Source organism: Dermochelys coriacea, chromosome 18 (genome assembly GCF_009764565.3).
Source record: "Dermochelys coriacea isolate rDerCor1 chromosome 18, rDerCor1.pri.v4, whole genome shotgun sequence".
NCBI classification, from domain to species: domain Eukaryota; kingdom Metazoa; phylum Chordata; order Testudines; family Dermochelyidae; genus Dermochelys; species Dermochelys coriacea.
In genome coordinates this window covers 15,738,709-15,760,491 of record NC_050085.1, presented here as the reverse complement: position 1 = coordinate 15,760,491, position 21,783 = coordinate 15,738,709, and the positions used below count along the sequence as shown (strand labels likewise).

Below are 21,783 nucleotides of genomic sequence, written 5' to 3'. Positions count from 1 at the left end.
CCAGGTTTGGCTTGGCGAGCAGTTAGAGCAGCCCAGTGGCTCTCCCATTTTCCCTCCCTCGTCTCATCCATTCCCTCTCTTTTCCCTTCTCCCCATCCTGCCCTCACAAGCCGGACAAAGCGTCTGGCAAGCCCCAGCGTCTGCAGCTGCCATGGTGGCAGCACATCCCTCCCGAAACTTGTCTGTCTGCTCTCACATCTGTCCGGCCAGCTTCCCCTCCATCTTTCTCCAGGAGGCGGTAGCAGCACGCCTGACTGCCCCAGCTCCACCAGATGGTCAGCGCCCCCTTTTAACTCCGCCAGCAGACGGAGGGATGGATGGAGCCATTTGCTCCCTGGGGGCTGGGCTGGCTAAAGGGCTGTTTCTTCATTCACATGGAGATCCCCTCTTTCCCCCGCCCCAGTTAGGTTAATGGGTTGTGAGGCAGAAGAGGAGGGAAATGCATCTCTCTTCCCCACATCTCACTTCCCTCCCACAGAATGAATTCCCAGCTACCAGGGTACAAGAGGCCCTGCCTGCTTTCTGATTAGAGATCCCTGCGTCCCTCCCAGAAGGGGCAGAGCAAAGTTATTTAAACTGAGGTCCAATAGACAGGTACAGGTGGTGAAGAGACCAAACTGCCTTTCGCTACATGATTAGATAGATAGATAGATAGATAGATAGATAGATAGATAGATAGATAATGTCTGGGGATGGTTAGATGAGCAGACTGAGTGGTACATATGGGGATGGATGGATGTCCCTTCAGCATGGACATTATTAGATATAAGGAAGAATCCTCTTTCTTCTTTAAAGAGTCACATTCTGCCCTTTCCTAGCACCCTCCGTCTGAGGCTCTCCAACGGCTTCACAAACATTAATCAGTTACGCCTGACAAAGCCTCTCTGATACGTCAGTACTAGTCAGCCAATGCTGAAGCTAGGTAAGCTGAAATACAGAGAGGTGAAGTGAATTCCCCAAGGTCAAGCACTGAGGGTGCATCTTCATGGCAAGCAGAAACCCAGCGCGAGTTTCAGAACCCTGGTCTCCAGTCTTGGGCTCGCACTATAGCCATAAATATATCTGTGTATATGTCTGGGCTCGGGCTGGCGCTATGTTAACATGAACTTGGTACCTTTTAGTTCACACTAGCAGCATCTATGGGGGTGGAGGGGAGTTACAGTGTAGCCCTTTGGTGTGCACAGCAGTTCACACCCCTGTAATCTGAACTTCGGGGCTGTTAGAGAAGCCTTGAGAATCAGCCCCCCAAGAGTTTATTTGAGGAATTTTATCCCTTCCTTGTCAAATCACTTATTCGTAAATAAATTTTGCCCGCTCTATAGGTGGTCAAAGAATATCCATCAAATAAATTAGGTCTGATTTCTTTTTCACCATGATTTATTCACAAACAATTTTTCCTGTCTGCTCGTTGTTTGCCCGTAAGAAAGAGATTGTTAATAGTGTTTCCACTTGATTGTGTCCTGCCTGGTTTATAATCGCAATAATGACCATGGCCCATGGTGCTCCTGAGTGAAAAATAGAGAGATGTCTACTTCCCAGGCTATCAAGTCTCCTGATCCCTCTGGCTTTAAACACTCCCATTCTGTAAACCAGCCAGTTACTAACCCCTGGAATATGCTCTGTGCCTTGACCATTATTACTTAAAGGAAACCTCCTCTCCAATGAGCCCAAAAACAGATTTTTCCTTCTCCATCAAGAAGGCAGCTGCGGGGTGGGTAACTTCACCAGTAAGAGAAGAATATTTTGGGGAAAATTTTGGTGCTCCAGTAGAACCTTGATTTTATGGCCACCAGTCTTTCGCACAACCAGTTATACAAACCATTTTTCCCAATGGAAAAGAAAAAAAATTCACGTAACAAAAGCGATATCGATGATGAGTAAGTTGACATCCCTTCATCTACTAACAAGCCAAAGGAAAGAATGCCTATGGCTGAATCAACAGCCCATGTCACGCAGTGTAGATCCCCTTAGATCTCCGTGGGAGCAGTGGTTCAGTACTGATGAAAAGGGAAGAGTGAATTACCAACACCATTTTCTATGTTTTCCTTGGACATCCACCTTCTTTAGCTTCTAAGATATGCTAAGACCACAGTCTTACGGGGCATGGCTTCAGAAACAATTATGCCACCTGTGTCAAAAGTATCTCAGTGCCGGGAGCACGACAAACAGGGCAGATATGGAGTTTGGGCCCATCCCTAGCTAGCAGGGCTACAGGATCCTTGTAGAAACACCCTAGGATCTTTTCATACAACAAAACTGCAGTTTCCCATGGAATATTAACACTAAGAAACTTGCTGAGTTGCTGGAGGAGGTCAGTGGAGTCTGCTTAAATCTCCTCCCTGGGGCCTAAGTAGGTTGCTTAGCTTGCATGTCCTGTGGATGTCTGAAAGGAAATGTCCAGCTGAGACCCAGGCAAGCCCAATATTGATTTCGTCCTCATGAGCAAGTAAGTGGCTTGACAGGCTGGGAGAGGAGAGGGCAGTTCGGTTGTCTGCACGGCGGCCGCTGGGGAGGAGGAGATGGATCCCAGTGTTTTGCTGCCAAAGCAAAGTCTAGGCTCTGCACAGAGAGGCATGTTGCGTTTCTCATGCCCGTCCCAGAGCAGGACTGAGGGAAAGGATCCACATGCACCATGCATTTAAAAAGATGCAGAGCCCAACTCTGCTCCACTGGATCAATGCATTCGGCCAGTGAAGCCAGTATGTCACTACCCTGCCTTGGCATGACACCTAGTGACAAAGGTGTGCCATATTCCGCTTCCGCTGACACCACTGCAAATCCAGAGTAACTCAACTGCAGTCATGGGAGTGGGGGGGCAAACCCTCATCTGGTTACATTGGCATACCTCTATTTGCTTCAGGGGAGCTGTCCAGTAGCTGAGGGTGGGGCACTGGGTGTTGCAGCTGGATGAGTTCTTGACTCTGGACCCACAAACTGTGGATTCAAATCTAACCCCCAGAGTTGGATAACAAAATCCCAGTGCAGTAGTAGGGGAAGGGTGTTGGTTTGCATGATCAGGGATGAGATGCTAAACTGAGGTCTTCTTTGGCAGAAATTAAAGATCCCCTTGCAATGCTTGTGAATCGTTTAAGGGAAAACCCAGGTATCCAGCCCCTACATCCCCTCTTTTGCTAACTAACATGGCCTGTTGCCGAGTATATACCGGTTGCTGCACTGACAGCATCTAACTCGTTAGTCTGTACAGCTGTGGAAGACCAAATCAAATGCTGTTCCCTTGTGCTATTGCTGGACTTTCAGGAAGCACATTGCTGGACGTTCATAGAAAGCAGCCACAGTGCTGTCTTCTCAGTTTGCAAACCCAGAACTACACACACATTCCCACGGGCCCACAGTGTCAGATTTGCCATGCACATCAGGCATTGAGATGTTTGGCTCGCTGACCTTGGTATGCAGCTACTGCTTGCATGCAGAAATACAAGATTTGGAGGGGCATAGAAATTGCATGGATAATTCTGAGCCTGCTGGTGCATCTGGAAAACATGGTCACTACGCCTTGAGAAGTTTCGCTGGGGGTTGATTTTGCACTTGATCTCTAGGGAAATGTTAAGTAATGTGCCTTTTTTCTTCTTTTTTCTCTCATCACCCATCGCTGACGTGCCCCCTCCAGACCCTCCTGCAGGTGAGTACAGCCACATTGCTGTGTGGTGTCTTTTGAGAGATTGGTTCTTCCCTTTTATGAGCTAAATTTATTGGACCGAGTTGCACTTGACTACACTTGAACTCCAGTGAGCCCTGCTTTTAGATCTACACTGGCAATGGGATGGATCCTGGCTGGATCCTTTAGTGCACTAGCCTGTCGTCTCTGGAGAACTAATTCCCAAACACAGTTGCAAGGGAGTTTGGTGGTTTCATCCTAATTCCTAGTAGATTTTCCTCACATAACGAAACTACCATGCTATATCCCAGATGACTGGCAGTCTTGACTCAAGAGAGGTCCAGTTCTGGAACTGCAGGGGTTCTGTGGATTGGGACTGAAGTGTGTTGAGCAAGCAGTGGAAGAAGAATAGCAAGAAATTCTGCAATTGAAGATGTATGGACCAGATTTTGGAAAGCATCCATGTGCCTGAAGATGCAAGTAGGCACCTATTGGGGTTTTCAATAGGTCCTAGGTGCCTAACTACCATTGAAATCCTACATGCTTTTGAAAACCCCGCTGTGTGCCTATCCCCATCTGCATCTGTAGGCACCTAAGTACTTTACAAAATTCTGGCCAAAAGTGCATTGGCAGAGCCCTGAAAGGGCCCAGGACCCACAGAAGAGGGAGTACTGTGGGTCAGGAATGAGATGCGTTGGCAGAGCTGTGGGCCTGGAATAGCAGGGGCTTTTGTAACTGAGCAATGAAGTGCAAGGGGCCTCGGGACCGGAATGGTGGGTGGTGGTGCTCGTCGGGTCTGAGGTATGGGGTGGAGCTGTGTGGGCAAAGCTTGCCCGGCACATAGCCACGCTCTCCTTCGGTCCAACCAATGCGCCTCTGTCCCTGGCTTTGGTGAGCATGGAATGTTAGGAGCACGGGATAAAGGAGCAAGTCGACTGGGCCATGCGCTGCTCACCGGGGCTTGGGTTGCTGTTTCTCAGCACCATGGACACTTCCTCCTGTTCATTTCACCTTGCCCTGTGTTTCTGGGTGGAAAACCAGAGGCTAAGCAGGCGATGGATTTGTTAGCTGAAGTGCGGTCATGGCTATATATCTTATTCCCACCGAGTAGAACACTCTCAGGCGTGGAATTCAACAGATAGGAAGCCATTGCTGAATCGACTGTGAATTGACAGAATGATAAACGGAGTCTTTCCCCCTTCTCCTGGCTCCACAGATCACTTAGCCACAGCTGCTGCACTGTAGCTCCATTGCATAAACCTGTTTACTTTAGCTTCATTGACATGGGTCAGGAACTGTTCTGCAAACTGCCAGATGGGACAGCATGGGAGACAGGAGCTAGTTGATCTGCTGTCTGTTTTCCTGGAGCTCAGCAGATACTACACTGCTAAAAGTTGCTGTGTAGATGTGGGAGGCCCTGCTTGGGCATGCAGAGAGCCATGTAGGATACATACCCTGGGGGTTCAGGTGTGTAGGGCATGCTACTTGCCTAAGCCATGCCTCACCGTCTACACTGCTATTTATATCCATGTTAGCTGAGCGTCCGTACTCTACATGTCACTGCAAGTGTAGCTGTACCTTGCATGTTCCTGAATCCAGAGGTGGAAACGTGATAGTTTTCATGTGATTTCCACTCACTTTTTCCTGAACCCCAGCAAAGCTTGTCCATTTGGGCTGAGTTTTACTCTCGGTCCTGGGTTCCATTCGAACCCAAACCTCAACCTGGGTGTTCTTCAATACTTGCTCCCTTTCCCTTCAACCAAGCATTAAGGTACTTGGGGAGGATGTCTGATGGGACCCTCTTTGGTTTGGTACCAATGTGTGTCCATATGTAATAGGGGTTATGATTATGCCCTGCCAGCGCGCACCTCAGCTTGTTAGCCAGGAAGGACATGAAGGTACAAGCCCTACATCTCAGTCAGATCCACGTAAGCTCGGCCATGAGATCCCTACCTCCGCTGTACGTAGCTGAGAGTGAGAGTCCACTGCTGTGCGGAGACTGCCAGTCAGCTCGGTCCTGGATGTTGCATCTCCTGTTGCTCAGGCTTCACTCATGGCAGAGAGTGTGTCCTACTGTTTGCAGTCTGAGGTGTCCAGTCCATTTGACAGCAGTTCATTCTATCTCCTGGGTGAAGACAGATGAGCTATTGAGGCTTTTCTATTCTGATCCGTTTAAGTCCTTTCCCATAGGAGATGACAACAGTGAGGCCATGGAATTAGGACCCTTTTCTGATGAGATTAGGTAAATGGCTTCAAAGCGAGATAATCTGCAATTGAACTGCTGAATAGCAAAGCAAAGGCAAAATCCCAAGAGAGGGAGAGTCTGAGAACTCTATTTAATCCACTGCGTGGTTTCCAAATTGTGTAGGCTTTCACTGGGAAGCTTGTTGGCTGATAGCCTGTGAGAGCTAGTCATTCTCTCCAGGCCAATAGCTAAGAACCCCACAAACTACACCCACCAGGAGTCCTTTAGCACCAGAAGAAGATGGGACAACAGGTAACACAAACCACTAGGAGAAAAATCAGGTCATGCACAGATAATTTAGATCCCTCAGATCCAGGTATTCAGCTGAGTCCCTTCACTATAATGGGCTGAACCAAAACCCCGGATCCAAACATGCCCCAACTCCCAGGAAAGTTGGGAACTGGATTTAAGATGTGCAGCTCCGGCTTCTGTCTCATTTCAGCCTGAAACCAGGCAAAGCCCAGGTTTGGGGGGTTGCTGAAGCCTGACTGAAATTAGACCTGCAAAGGTGTGAAACTCCCACACAAATCCACACCAGAGAGATTGATTTGCCTGGGTGAAATATTTTAATTCCATGTTGTTGTGTGATGAAATCTGGCTGTGCCTGCCTTTTAATTGTGATTGGTCCAATCTACAACTCCAGATCCTGAGCTCCCCCAGCTGTTAGGAGATTTCAAAATTCCAGTCTGGATCCGGACGCCAATTTTGCTTTCTTTATAAAGAACCAGACTGATTCTCAGCAGCACTCCTGAATGCTGGGGTGTTGGAATGCCGGGCCTGTGGTATATAACATTAGTCCATCCCTGCTTTGTTTTTCTTTTTAAAGAACACTACATGAGAAAAACAAGCCAGGGATATTTGTCCTATCTGGGCCACTCCTCAGAATCACTAACAAGCTGCATTGTACAGTTTAGAGTCAGGCCCGGAATCCACTTAGCATCTGTCAGAGCATCCCATGCGCTGTGGCGAAAATAAGAGGCGATGTGCAAGAGCCACTGACAAAACAGATGTAGAATATCAGGGTTGGAAGGGACCTCAGGAGGTCATCTAGTCCAACCCCCTGCTTAAAGCAGGAGCAATCCCCAATTTCTGCCCCAGATCCCTAAATGGCCCCCTCAAGGATTGAGCTCACAACCCTGGGTTTAGCAGGCCAATGGTCAAACCACTGAGCTCTCCCACCCCCCTTCAGGAGCTAAGAGAAGAAACACAGGAGGCAAAGAGAAAGCAGCTGTGCAGGGTGCAGAATTCATTGATAAGTTCACGTGTATCTAGGCTCTCATGCAGATCAACGTTACTCTGCAGGGAAAAATTGAGCAGTGCTTTCATGGCACTTTTATTTTTTTAATACTCTCTCAGGGGAATGTCATGCCTCATGAAATGAAAGCATAACAGAATTGGAAGGCTACTGACAAGCATTTCCTGTGTGTGCATACGCCCTGCGGGGAGGGAAAGAAATCCATTTGAGCCTCCTGGCCCCGGGGTGGGGGGTGAGGAGAGGATTAAACGGGCGTGATGACTTCATCGGAGAGAGCAGGGAAGGGTCTCTCTAATGCAGTGCATTTAAAAACCAGCCATTTCACACAAAGCTGCTCTACTAACCAGACTGGCCGGGAAGAGCTGAGGAATGACTCGGGATCAGACGCAGAGAAAGCAAAGGAGCAATTATAGCAGATTGGGATCCTTATGAGCAGAGCTACCCATGGCCTTGACTCCCTATGTACATGACCAGTGGTCCTGGGAAAGTTAGACAGCCATAGTCGAGTGCGGGGTTGAAAGCGTTTCACTTCCAGCTGCAGTAGGGTATTAGAGGCGAGATCCTCAACGGGTGTAAATCAGCCTCATGCCCCTAAAGCCAACAAAACTACGCGGCTTTACAGCAGCTGAGGATCTGGCCCTACGTTGAGATGGACACAAAGCAAAATACAGGTCTGAACAGCCCTGAATTCTGGAGCTGCCCCTGTAGCTCTATACTGGGCCAAACCAAAGCCCTAGATTCAATGACCCCCAGACCATTGCTTGTTATAGACAGACAGGAATTTTGTTTTTAAAGTCAGCAGTGCCAGGAGAGCATGTGCCCTGGCTGAAGGAACCAGCGTCTCTCTGGAGATAGCAGGGAGGCTGCAGATAAGCAGGCTGAATTGGCTTTGTGAGAGGGTGGGGAATAGAGGGTGTCCGGATGACAGAGTCGGGTGAGATTAACCCTTCTCTGTATTATGTGCTCTGTGATCTCTGTGGACTAAAACAGGAAACAGCATGGCCCAGCAAAGAGAGCATGGGACCAGGACTTCAAGAGAAAGTGGTTTTACTCCCACTTTGCTATATCCTGGGCAAATCACTTGGCCATCTCCGTGCCTCAGTTTCTCTGTCTGTGAAATGGAGACGATGATACCAACGTTTGTAAAGAGCTCTGATATCGCTGGATGCGATCTGGTACCATTAGAGAAGGTTGTTACCTCTTTGTGTCTTAGCATATACTACTGGGCACTACATTCGGGGATTAGGCATGGAATCAAGGGGAAATACGATCTCATACATAACAGCCTCTGAACACTGCAGCAATGCCACTGGACCATAGTTATTGTAGGGTAAAGATTTCACCCCACTTAATCCCCACCCTCCTGCTGAGTTTCAGGGACCCACAACTGCCTTTTCCCTTGGAGAAGATAGGCAGTAATATATTTTACCCCATCACAGTGTCTCCCCAAACAACATGGCACTGGCATTGGCAACAGCAGGGAGAGAGTGACTCCAATTTGAAATAATGCTTTGTGGGTCCTGCCCTGAGGGTGACTCATGATGATGCCTTGCTAACTGAATTACCCCTTGTCAGGTTTGCGAGGGGTGGGATGCAGGCAGGCCGTTCGGAACCCGTTAGCTAGGAGGAGCTGTGATTTGGATTGAGGGTTGGTTGTTTGCTCGTTTGTTTTTTAAATAAAGCAGAAGAAATTCTGCAGGGGAGAAAATCTTGAAGTGTCGCTGGATTATTTTCCTTTACACTGTTATTCAAGTGTCCTTTGCTCATCCCTCCCTCAGCCCCTGCTGTCTTGAGGGGCATCTGTCACCTTTTGTGCATATTCCCAGTGCAGCGATCATTTCAAGCTGCCTTTGTTATTTTAACCACTGCCCCCTTTGTCCTCCTGGCCCGCTAACCCCACAACGCTGGTGAGTTCCATTTGCTGTCTCACACTCTACATGAAAACAAGTAGTGCTTAAACAGAGGGGAAGCTAATAAAATTGGCACTGGGGTGCGGGGGGTCTGAATTGTTATGATTTGGAGCAAACCTTTCTAAACTCTTCTGCCAGCTGGGAAAAGCGAGAGGATAAGATTTTAACATGAAACTGCTGGATCACTCTGCATTTACTGTGTGCACAGCCAGTGTGGGGGAAAGTTACATGGTATTTAAAATGTGACTGCGGAGAGACATTGTGTTACTGCTGTGGCCTGGCTCCTGTGGAGATGTGAGTTCAAATTTGTCTTAAGCCACAAGTGAAATGAGTTTGTGGGTTTCCTGCTAGCCCCAACAATGCGGAAGGGGGATACACACTAGCTGACATTTGAAAGGTGCAGAAAGTGACATTTAAGGGAGAAAAATAAAGGGATGCCTCTTCAAACGCCATTGAAATACATGGGCCTGTGACAGCTTTCTGGAAGGACAGAGGAAAAAAGGAGTAACATTTAAGTTAATAATCAGGGACTGCCCCTGCTAAATAGGGAAGCTCAGCACACTGGCCCTCGCTTTGATGTGACGAGCAGTCTATACGCAGGAGAGGCCTAGGGTATGGACCAAGGTGCACTGGCTGAGCTGTTTGAGGGGAGGTTGCAAGTCATATCTGGCCGCAGCTGGAGTTAATAAATAATAATAATGATTAAGTAATACCTAACCCTTCTCTAGTGCCCTCCAGGTGGGGATCTCAAACCACCCTGCAAGCTTGCCACCCCCATGTGTAGCAGGGAAGAGTTATTGCCATCTCCAATTTACCAACGGGGAAACTGAGGCAGAGAATGACCTGCCTGAAGTACAGTGAGTCTGTGCCTGAGTGATGAATAGATCCCAGGTCTCTTAACTTGTTATGTGCTTTAACTGTTAGTCCGTCCTCTATCCCACTTCCTGGCCTTGCCGAGCCCTTCCATTGAACCCAAATTTACCAGCCAATCGAAGAAAATGAGAAGTTTCTTTGGAGCCCCTTGACTTTTCTCCTGGCCTGGAGCACGGCTTGGTGCACGTGTGTGGGAAAAGAGCGGTGAGAGTCAAGGCAGCACCAACTGCCTGATTTAGTATCAACGGTAAATAATAAACCAGGCAGCCATATGGCTCCGACACGCAGCAGCCCCAATGGAGCATGTGTGGCTTTGTCAGCCAAAGGGGGGCTCTGTTTTCCTTAGGAGGGGGTCCCATGTATGAGACGGTCTCAGTAGGAAGTAGCTCCTGGCAAAAGCATGCCAAACCCTAGGCGATCCACTCGGCTGAGGTCAAGGGGCTTCGGCGGAGCACCCTCCTGTCAACTTTGCTCTGGCTTTGTTGGCTGCCCCCACGCCCCTCTGTCCCACGGTGACAGCTGTATGATAATTCGCCCTTGCTCTAAGCTGATTGTTGGTAAATGGGAGGCAGGAGGAGTGGGCAGGCAGGTGGTCCCTAGAGCCTGGCACGCTTCCTTCGCACAGTGTCCCTGCTTTTGACAGGAGCGAACGGCGGTGCTCACAGCCACCCAAAAAGGAGTGGGAGGGGTGAGGAGGAGTGTGGGGGGGGGGAGATCTTGCCTTCCCTCCCATCCCACGGTGCCTTGCAGAGATGCTGCCTTAGAGAGCGATTGAGAGGAGAGGCGCGCACAGAAGCTCCCTGCTCACTTGACTAGATCAGCAGAACTCCTTCCCCGCAACGGGCAGCATGAAGATTTTCGGCAGGCTTGAGTACCTTCTGGTAAGGAGCTTTTCATAACAGGGATGCTTTGCTGGGATAGGAAGTTTAGGGGGCTCTCTCCTTTTGGGTGTAAGAGAACTTAGAGGGGCGTGCAGGACCAGGTCTCCCTGCTTGCTGATGTGACAGACAAGTTAGTTCTGGTTTATTATTTGATAGGGTGGATTTGTTGCATTCTGTTGGTATGACATAAAAGTGGAGAACGGTCCCTGGGCATCTTCTCCCTGGCAAGCCGAGAGCAGGGCGATCAGTTATTAGAAGACAATGAGAGAAACAAAAGGGCTGTAAATTGGATACTTCGAGATCTAGCCTTCAAATGTGAGTTTGTGCACAATGAATGGGAATGTGTGTGTAGGGGTTCCCCCTTAGAACCTGTGTGTGCATATGGGGTCACAGTGTATACACAATCTACACACAAAGACATGTAAATGATCATGTATAGAAAGTGCTTTAATATTCACATGCACTAGCAGAGTATATACTTATATTCTTCTGTTCATATATAAAATGTGAGTGCATTTATATGCAAAATATATGTATGTGTACATTCCATCTGCATATATCCACACACACATTATATATACTTTGTGTGTACGTGTGTGTGTGTATATCTATCTATAGCTATATCTATCATCTATTTATCTATCTATCTATACACACACACACAAAGTACATAGCCAAACTGGTCTCATATAGTATTTATTTTCATATGGTGTATATTATACACACACGTTTGTGTGTGTGCATTACAGTCTATATAATTGTTAAATAGTGACAATTGATATAAGAGAATAACTGAATGCTTTGCTAATTGAGAAAGCAAGTTTGCATAAAACCATTTTGTCCCTTCTGAGCAATGCATGCGCAGACTGTACATATACCTGCATGTATTTTTTATTATCCTGATTGCTATTCATCAGAAATAGCATAAGCAAAGGGATTTGCTAATAAACAGGATGTATACGAAACCATAGCGGTATATTGCCAGCTGTGCAATACAAAGCATGAAAGCATATTGGTTATTAGAATCGATCAGATTGGATACCATGGCCTTAGTGGGGAATGTAGTTGTAGCAGAGTGCAGTACTTTAATGAAGATTCCATCCTACACATCTCCACTCTCACATGTGTCGTCCCCTTCAGGACAGTGTTAGACCTATGCTAAGGGGATATACCCAAGAGTCCCCAGCTATGCAAGGCACAGAGTTTCTAGAGGCTCATGGGCAGGGCTCTGTCCTTTGAAAAAGACCTTCCAACTGTCCCAGGGACTGGGGCACGTCTCCACTTTTTCTGTTACAGCGGTTCACTTTATCAGGAAGTTTATTTAATTTGATCAGTCTCCTTCCCTGCATGCATGGCTGGCTCTGCATAAGCAATTGGACAAGACTCACCATGGCTCGTGGAGATAGACAAGTGGCTTCTTAAAGGGCCAGCCCTCGAAAGAACCTTGACTTTTTTTTTTCAATGCCCCTTTGTATGAGATACCGTCTGTGTCGGTTTTTTCCTCCTTTCCATTCGCCAGTTTGAAAGTATCCATGCCTAGACCTTTTTCACATCCCGCTCTTGGAATTTGTTACCTCATTGTCGTTGCTTCAGTGGCATTCAATGTGTTCCCATGGAAACCATTGTGATGTCATTTCTAAAAGGCCCTCCGTTCCCAGGCAGCCTTGGGTGTAAATTCAAAGCCATGGGGCAGGGAGAAGGGGCACAAAGGGGTAGGATCGATGTGATTTATCAAAACTGCATGAAAGAAAAGAGAACAGATGATGGAGGAAATGCCGGACTTTTGGCAGATCTTATTTCTTGTTTCGGGGGTGGCTCATTTATTTTAACATCGTGTGCTCCAATGCATCACCGCTGTGGCTAGCTCACTGTTGCGTGGACAGTTGTAGCCAGATGCCATTCAGAATACAATCCCAGCATGCATCTGTCATTTCATAATGGCGGTAGGCACCCATTCTATAGTGATGAATATGGTATAAAACACGTGGATGGCTAGATTAATAATAGCAGTGAGCTCTTAATCAGTAGATCTCAAAGCATGTTACAAAGGAGCTCAGAATCATTATTCTCCTTTCACATATGGGGAAACTGAGGCACAGAGAGGCAAAGTGATTTGCCCAAGGTCCCCCAGCTGGCCTGTGGCAGAGCCAGGACTAGAGTCCAGCTGTCCAGAGCCCTAGGCCAGTGTTCGCTCCACAAGGCCATGAGGTAGATTAATAGAGCTAGACTGAACTAAAAACAAAACCAGCTTTACCCTGCGCTCTTACACAGCAGTGATGTTAAGGGTCTGACAAAAGGCAGTTTATTAAAATCAAAGCCGAGTCTCTGTCCATAACATGTGCAGTTACATGTAAGAGACAGCACGACAACAGGAGCCTGAGAGAGAGCGTGAGCCCCTTGTCTTGTTCCATCAAGCTTTTACGAGTGTGATTAGACCCAGGAACGTTACTTAGGCTTACAAGGCAGAAAGACGATTTTTTCTCTCACTCCACCTGCGGTTGGAGAGTCCAGCTGGGTTCATGGCATCCTGTCTAATAAAGGGTCAGCCGCAGGGACTTCACTGTTGGCTCGGCTGATGATGGGGATGGTGTGTAGGGCAGGCACAGAATTGCACTCAGTCTCCCTGGGCTCTTTGGACGGCTCTGCAGGGCTAACAGGATTAAGAGTGTCCTTGGGTCCATGAAGTGAGCAGATGTGAGCCAGACATACGCAGAAAGGGAGCAGGTATGTCGGGTGAGGCAGTACTGTTTTCGCACATTTGCTGTATCTATCAGTGGCCACACCCTGATGTTATTTGAACACAGGTTGCAGCACTGTTTCCTCAGATTCTTGGACGAGCTTCCGATGCCAGCAGCTATAATGAATCAAGAATCAGAGGGCAGGGGTCTGGGAATGACATTGCGCCAGATGGCTGATATTCTAGCAGTCCCCCCTCCAGAACACCCGTCTTTGCTCCCTCTCTTTCCAGTGGCCAGCGTGCCAGGGGAGGAAACATCTTTATGTGGGCGGGAATGCAGAGATACATGCACAGGGATCAGTTATTTAAGCCACAGCATCCTGGCTGATTTTAACCGTAGGGTTTTTAATTTTAATTAACAATGTTGTGATTAGTATTTATTAAGAAAGGCGTGAGGAGCAGAGAACTGGCCCTGCGGATCCACACTGGGCTTAGACGCTGCAGCATTGCCCAGGCCACGCTTCTCAGTCTGGAACCAGAAGAGTTAAGTCTCTCCTTAAGACAAATGGTAATGCTGCCTCTGTGCATCTCTCTGAATGGACCTGAGCATCTAATCTCCCCAGGCCCATAGCAGTCAGTCCTCTAGGATGCAATCTGTGAATGGCAGGGACATGAAACTGACTTGAATCATGCCTTATTTGCTGTCCAGCCTCAAGCCATCTCCATACATTTCCTATTCTCTGCCTCAGTGGGAAAGGAGAAACACAACTCATTTTTCCATGGGGGGAGGGCAGAAACTGGATTTTCCCCTTTTCTCCCCTTTCACTGATTTCATTTGTTTTTAGATATTCCAGTATTCTCTAGTAATGGCCCCACCCTCTAATCCAATGGGGCTGAACGAAACGCATTCCCCTCTGAGTATCCACATGGGTACGTTCCCAAGGATAAGACACACACAGGACCTTGATCCTTCAAATCTCTTCCTATACTTGAACGTACTTCACAAATCCAGCTTAGAGCTTTAGGGCCCAGATTTTGCTCTCTGTTACCCGAGCATAATTCTTTTTGACGCCAAACGAGTTACTTGGGAATTACACTGGAGTAACTGAGACCACAGTTTGGTCCAGGGGCTTTTTCTGACTCCCCCCCCCCAAAAAAGAAGGGGAGGTGGATTAGAAAAGAGAAAGTGTTGTTCAAGTAATGCACCCAAATGTCATTTTTTCCAGCTGTGTGCTTTTTGGAGGAGCTAGCTTCCAACACCAATCAAGGTGGACCTCATATATATAAATAATATATGTAGGTTGGGTGTGTATATAGTAATAGTATTTATTTGTACTGCAGCAGCACCTAGGAACTCCTGTCATGGACCTGAACCCCATTGTGCTAGGTACTATCTATCTATCTATCTACATATACTCTCTCTTTTAAAGATGAGATGGGCCAAACAGAGGTTTTTGAAAGGCCAGGAAGTTCTCCAGGTGCAGTTGCCCATTTTGTTTTTGAAGTCTCGATGCAGTTAACTTGTCACCTGACTTTTTTTCCAGACAATCCTGTGAAATTATAGTGGGAGGAAGGGGAATCACATGAACCACGTTTAGCCAATCAAAATTGGGAAGAGTGTAATAAAATACAAACATGCAGGGCTGAATTGCCACCTGATGTCACTCCATTGATGTTTAGTGAATTTACCTCAGTGATGCATATGGCCCATCTGTCCTTCTTGCATTCGTCAGCAAAATTCTCTCCTTGCTATTACAATGTGTTTCTGTTTTGGGACAGCTGAAGAAGCCTGATTAACATATTTAGATCCCAAATTATACCTCTTCCCTAAAGTCAGGTACAACACAGTCATCAGATTTAAAGCGTATTTATCATTAGTTTCCACTGTGTGGAACCTGAGATCCCCCAGAACCCCCTTTAACTAAAACAGGAAATACTTGTGGTAGCTGTATGGTATCAGTTAGCAAATGTTGACCACTGGAAATCTCATGCCCTAGCCTTGTCACACATTTTTGAAAGAAGACATCGTTTTCTGGCTCACAGTGTTTACACTAAAACAAACAGGCCAGATTCTGACCTCATTTACGCAAGTATCTTTCCGCAGTAATTCAACTGAAGCCAATAGATTTGGCTGTGGATTGAAGTGAGATCAGAATCCCTTCTATCTTTTTTTGTAATGCTACATAAAAAGCATCCACAAAGGAGACCACATGGGCTTCACCCCCCCTTTATGGCAAGTAAATTTGGGGCTGAGTGGACCCCCTTTAAGTGGGAGCCTTACAGCATGGCCTCTCCTGGCTAATTGGGCATCACACTGTCTTTTCAAGCAATGACTCAGTCTTCTCCCATTATATCTCCTCCTTCTCTACTAGTATTATTCTTATTATTCTGATATCTTCCTGGCAAGCTGGCATCTCCGAACATGGAAATAACTCATCCTAATGAGACTGAAGCGCATGTTGCCTAGCAACACAGCATCACTAGAGTCTCCACGTGCTGAGCTGGTAAAGGCACTTAAGTTAATGATGCTGCTTTTTGCTGTGCTGCGGCTGGGCCTCTGAATCTAGCAGGGTGGAGAGAAATATTTATGCTCAAGAGCATAAATTTACAGATCCCAAGGCTAGAAGGGACCATTGTGATCATCTAGTCTGACCTGCTGGGTAGCACAGGCCAGAGAACTTCCCCAAAATAATTCCTAGAGCAGAGCTTTTAGAAAAAAATCCCATCTTGATTTAAAAATAGCCAGTGATGGAGAATCCACCATGGCCCTTGGCAAATTGTTCCAATGGTTAATTACTCTCACCATTAAAAATGTATGCCTTATGCCTGGTCTGAATTTGTCTAGCTTTAACTTCCAGCCATTGGATTGTGTTGTACCTTTCTCAGGATCATGTGATACCAGCAGGAGCTGGATGCAGAGTACTATATAATGGTGAAGGCAGCTAGCGGAAAAAACTGGCTTCCTAGTACAGCAAGTTAGGGTGGAAAGTAATTCAGGCTCCATGACCTGGTTTCCATCAGGGAGGAGACACTGCCCTCCGCTGGTAGCAGAATTCCATGAGGATTTTCTGGGAACTGTTACTGGAACCCTTTGCCCTGCTCACATGCTACCACAATCCATGGAATCTGTCCGGCACAGCAATGCCAAGCTCAGGAAGTCAGCTATCAGGGCGATAGATAGGTGAAGATGTGACTGGCAGTCTGTTTGCCAGATGAATAAGTAAAGCTCGGGGCTGGTGTGTGGAATGCATTAACTGGAAATGAGATTGGTGATTTCCTTCTTCCCTCCTGGAAACACCATCCATTGCCCCTGTTTCCAGCTACATGGTAAACGAGCTCATGTTTGCTTTGATCATGGGCTCATCCAGGGCAGGCAATTACCAGTTACACAGAATAACATAACCACTGAACATATGCATTTTACTGTCTGTTCACTGCCAATTTCAGATTGCACTTGAGGCTGGACATTTTCAACCATCAAAATACCAAGCCAGCCACACTTTCTCTTTCTAGCTGCTAATGTAGCCCCAGCTTTCACTGGAGGAGGAGCAGTGGTTAACTGCATGCACATTACTAACACCTAACAACAGAAACAGCTAAGGATACTGGAGTGAGAATAATTAATGGCTCCCAGTAATTGCAGTAATGTGAGATAGAGGATTCTGCAGGCACTGTTTATCAGGGGTGTTGTGTGAAAATATGCCCAGCAGGAGGCAGTGGTTTGTGGGTGACCTTTTTATAAAAAAAATAATTACTTAAAACTGTCTTCAAAAAAGGTCTTATTTTGCCTAAACCTGACTGATAAAACCCTAAGCCAGGAAACTGGAGTAATTTGGCACTGTGGTGAACAATCATTAGGGTGGGAAATGCCCGAACTAACTGAATTTGTGAACACTTTCTCAGGCAATAAGACAAACCCAAAATTGTGGAGAGGAATGTGAATAGCCATGACAGTGAGAGACAGGGAGCACTAAATTCAACCAGATAACCATAACAGGGTTAAAAAAAAACCTAGATAAGTTCATGGAGGATAGGTCCATCAATGGCTATTAGCCAGGATGGGCAGGGATGGTGTCCCTAGCCTCAGTCAGAAACTGGGAATGGGCGACAGGGGATGGATCACTTGATGATTACCTGTTCTGTTCATTCCCTCTGCGGCACCTGGCACTGGCCACAGTCAGAAGACAGGACACTGGGCTAGACGGAGCTTTCGTCTGACCCAGTAGGGCCATTCTTATGTTATGTTCAGATAGAACAAGCTTCTCACGGGCAGAGATCTGCCTCGACATTTTCTGTCCTGCACCACCTCAGCTATTCCAGTGTTAATTCTTAATCCAGCCCCCACCCATGCATCTCACTCCTGAGCTCCAGCACTTTCTGCAATTATGGTCCTATTATCTCCCCTGGATCTGCCGGTATTCCTCCTACCTGTTGTGTATCACCTCAGCTATGCCAGTCCTGGAACGCCACTCTGCTCTGCCACCGCACCCAAGTCCTGACCGCACCCTCTGTGTCTTAAACCTCTGGACCAGAGTGTGGCCATCATGAGGGTTACTTCTGTAAGAAGTACTCTCAAGATGCAAACCAGCCTCGACTAAAAATAAGGGCTGACACCAGCAAACTTATTTTCACTTGCAACCTAATCAAGGATTGGAGCATAGGCCTCCCTTGAGGGAAAGGCTGCTTTAAATAACCCCTGCAGTTACAGAACCTTCTTACAGGTGTTCACATGTTTCCTGGTTAGATATCCTCATGGTCCTAACACTGATGTGCTGTTTGGGGTCACAGTTTCCCATTTATCTGGGTGTTTTTACTTTGCTCCTTGCCCTAGTTCTTATGGCTCTGAGCAGCACCAGCATCCCCTGATGTGTTTTCTCAATCTGTTTCAACCTGCAGGACTTCTCCTACGATGATTCCAAGGTGGAATTTAATGTTGATGCCCCCAATGGAGTGGTGATGGAAGGGTACCTCTTCAAGAGAGCAAGCAATGCTTTCAAAACATGGAATCGGTAAGTAATGTGAATCCCAACTGATAACTGGATGAGGGCTCTGAATGCATCTCCGGAGTGGCAGCACACACTGCCTTTGCGACAACTCAGCAGGTGTTATCCTTTGCTTAAGTGGCTTCATCAGCTCCAGGCCCACACAGAGAAGTGATGCTGGGTTGATGCATAGTTGTCTGTCAGTGCAGCATCACTTTACTCTTTGTGTGCTTAACTTGTGAAGTCACTTAATATAAGAAGGGTCTATGTTCTAAAGAGAAAGGTTTAGGCATAGTAAAAGAAGCTGGATATTTTATAGATAGTGAAGACTGTCTGCAGCACAAACTGACTTCTCCGGGCACTGAAAATGTTTGTGGAACCATTCAGCTCTTCCACTGAAAGTCAGTGAATCTTTGTTTTTTTATTACTTCTTTATTTTACCAGCTACCTGCCGTCTGGTCCATCAGGGCCCAAGGTCACCATGGAAATAGTACAGCGGGAGATCGTACATGCATTGGGATTAGCCTAGTTCTTTCTTTGTTAAGAACTGGTATAGTCATAAAGGGTGAACCAGGGCAGTCAGCCTGCCTGCAGTTTGCTGCCTCTTGGTAAATGCAAGCAAATGTGACAGCAAAAACCTTCCATCTTAGGACAACCACCAGGCTTCATGCAGGGAGCACAGGACACAAAGCAGCTGGAGCCTTGCCCCAGGAAAGCTGTAAGCTTGTAACTATTAAGAGAAACATCCAACACAGCAGGACAAGCCTGGCTTTTGAGAGCTGCTAGTATCCAACTTCCCTGGGAGTGAGTGAGGTGGGAGCCTGGAAATGTCAGCTGTGCAGCTGTGACCTGGCTCCTCTGGGCACTGCCCCGTCTCTCAGTCACTTATAAATATTTCACATGATGGCTCATTGGGGATGCAGTTGAATAAATGCCTCTTGCACAGCTCTGGAGGCTCCCTAGCTCCCATGGACTTAGGTGAATTGCAAGCAAAGGTGGTATCAGGTTCTCTCCTCAGTCAATATTTGTGTGTGTCTAGTAACCCTTGTGATAGTCAACGGGCCTGATTTACGCTGGTGCAACTGAGAGCAGAATTCAAACCATTGGATTCTGTTATTAGTACATAAGATCTATGCCCCCTTGACTCACTCATGTTTTCCCCCTCACCTGGCAGTGCAATGATGTAATACCTAGAGGTCACCTGTCTGTCCAAGTTCAGGGTAATTTCTGCAGCTAGGTAGAAGTGTGCGCCTTTGAAACAAACAAGCAGTTCACAACATCCCTGTATTTTTGTATAGAAGCTGTTGGTGTTATGCCTAGAGACAGGTAAGCTGGGGTAAGCCCCTCCCTCCCGAAACCTTCACCTCCAACTCAAGCTGGGCCTTTCTTGCCATTCCAAACCAGTTTGTCTGATGTTCTTAGTCCCTGTGCTTGCCATTTGCATGGCAGTCAAGTGCATTCTCTGCACTTCAAGGTTTCCTGAGGCACCAGAAGCCAAAGTCTAGAGAGAACAGCTGTTCTTGTGAGATTTTCAGCCCAGTGCTACAGAGGTTTGGATATGGTGCTTGCTAACCTATGAACTACTGGGCACGCCTCTGAGCTGAATTTATGAACCATTTATGGTTTTCCCCACCATATTTTCAATGCAGAGCTTTGCTGTGATTCTCAGTCTTTCACTCAGCAGAGCCAGGCTTCCTGATGCAAAAGGCACCACACCATTCCAGTATGTGTCAAATTAATGATGAGCTCCTACATTGCAGGATATCTACGTTAGGGGCAGGGATGGACGTTTGTAAGTGAGTCCCCATCTCTCCCCTGCTGACGATCCATGGGAGGTCTGAGCAAGGTACCCCATGCCCCCCAAGGCAGCTATTCACAGCTGTACATAGCCCCCCACAGCCCAGCTATTCACTGCCATCAGTATCCCCCCACAGCCCAGCTATATACAGCCATCCTTATACCCCCACAGCCCAACTATATACAGCCATCCGTATTCCCCCACAGCCCAGCTATACACAGCCATCCGTATCCCCCCACAGCCCAGCTATTCACAGCCATCCATATCCCCCCACAGCCCAGCTATTCACAGCCATCCGTACTCCCCTACAGCCCAGCTATACACAGCCATCCGTATCCCCCCACAGCCCAGCTATTCACCGCCATCCGTATCCCCCCACAGCTCAGCTATATACAGCCGTCCGTATCCCCCCACAGCCCAGCTATTCACAGCCATCCGTATCCCCCCACAGCCCAGCTATATACAAGCATGCATATCCACCCTCAGCCCAGCTATTCACAGGCATTCGTACCCCCCACAGCCCAGCTATTCACAGCCATGCATATCCCCCTTACCGTGTGTGGGAAGATGCCATGGTGATTGTAAGGGCCCTGGGAAGAAGTCCTTGTTGGAAACATACGCAGAAGGATACTGGATGAAGAAGACCCGCTGAGGTCAGAATGAGATCCAGCACCACAGTCCAGCACATTCCTGGATGTTATTGCCCCAGCTAAGAAACCAAACAGGAGGAGATACAGAGCTGTGAGGAGCAGCATCCAGGATCAAACAGCTGGAAAGGGAGCTTTCCACTTGGCTTCATGTGACAGCAAAGCCGCTTGAGAATATGTCGTTGCCACTGCCGGAGAGAATGGATGTCACCAGGTGGAGCTCAAAGTGCTGCAGCTCCAAACGCACTCAGGAGTTGATCAAAAGGGGCTTTCAAGCAGGCAGAATGGCCTGAAGTCTCCTGTGTGGCTCTGTTTTCTGGCAGACACAGCAAATCTTTTACAATCGGCACCTTTTATCTCTGAGCAATGTCTCAAGCAAGAAAATAGAATCCTCTCTTGCCTCATTTTCCCAGGGTACCGAATTCTTTTGCGTGTTGAACATGTGATAAATACTTTAAATAATCCACTGTCTATAGCCTAGCTGCAGAATGGCTTCTTCCCCAAAACTCTCCAAACCCTGTAGGAGTTTCAGACTGACTCAAGTGCCACTACTTAACGAGTAACCCTAGGAACGTTATGCAGAGGGTTTGTGATAAATGCAGGGGTTTGTTTGCTCAAACAGAAGGGCCACACGTTTTGTAGACACGATTTAGGAGGCTTCTTTGAAAATCGGGCCCATATAGTTCATATTAAACACCAGCGACCCAAAACAATGGGAGAGTTTGACTTATTCTCATGCCAGCCAAAACATCCAGATTCAAGGCCTTTGAGCTCTTCCCTCACTCTGGTGTGTGCCCAAATATTTCCACACAGCCTCCATGGGCTGTAACAATAGGGATTGCTGTCAATTCCCTCAGCTCCCCTGGGACAAAAGAGGATCTTTGTGGCTAAATCACAGG

At 47.3% G+C, this 21,783-nt stretch overlaps 1 protein-coding gene across 4 annotated transcripts in view; it reads left to right on the top strand.

Annotated features, from left to right (window-relative positions):
• The window catches only part of ACAP3 (ArfGAP with coiled-coil, ankyrin repeat and PH domains 3), a 160,001-nt gene that overhangs the window by 107,943 nt on the left and 30,275 nt on the right, over positions 1–21,783 (top strand). For all 4 annotated transcript variants that reach the window (XM_043499920.1, XM_043499919.1, XM_038376936.2 and 1 more), the window contains exons 10-11: positions 3,629–3,640; positions 18,354–18,466. In XM_043499920.1, coding sequence (XP_043355855.1) covers positions 3,629–3,640; positions 18,354–18,466 — 125 coding nt within the window. The remainder of the gene's footprint in view (positions 1–3,628; positions 3,641–18,353; positions 18,467–21,783) is intronic.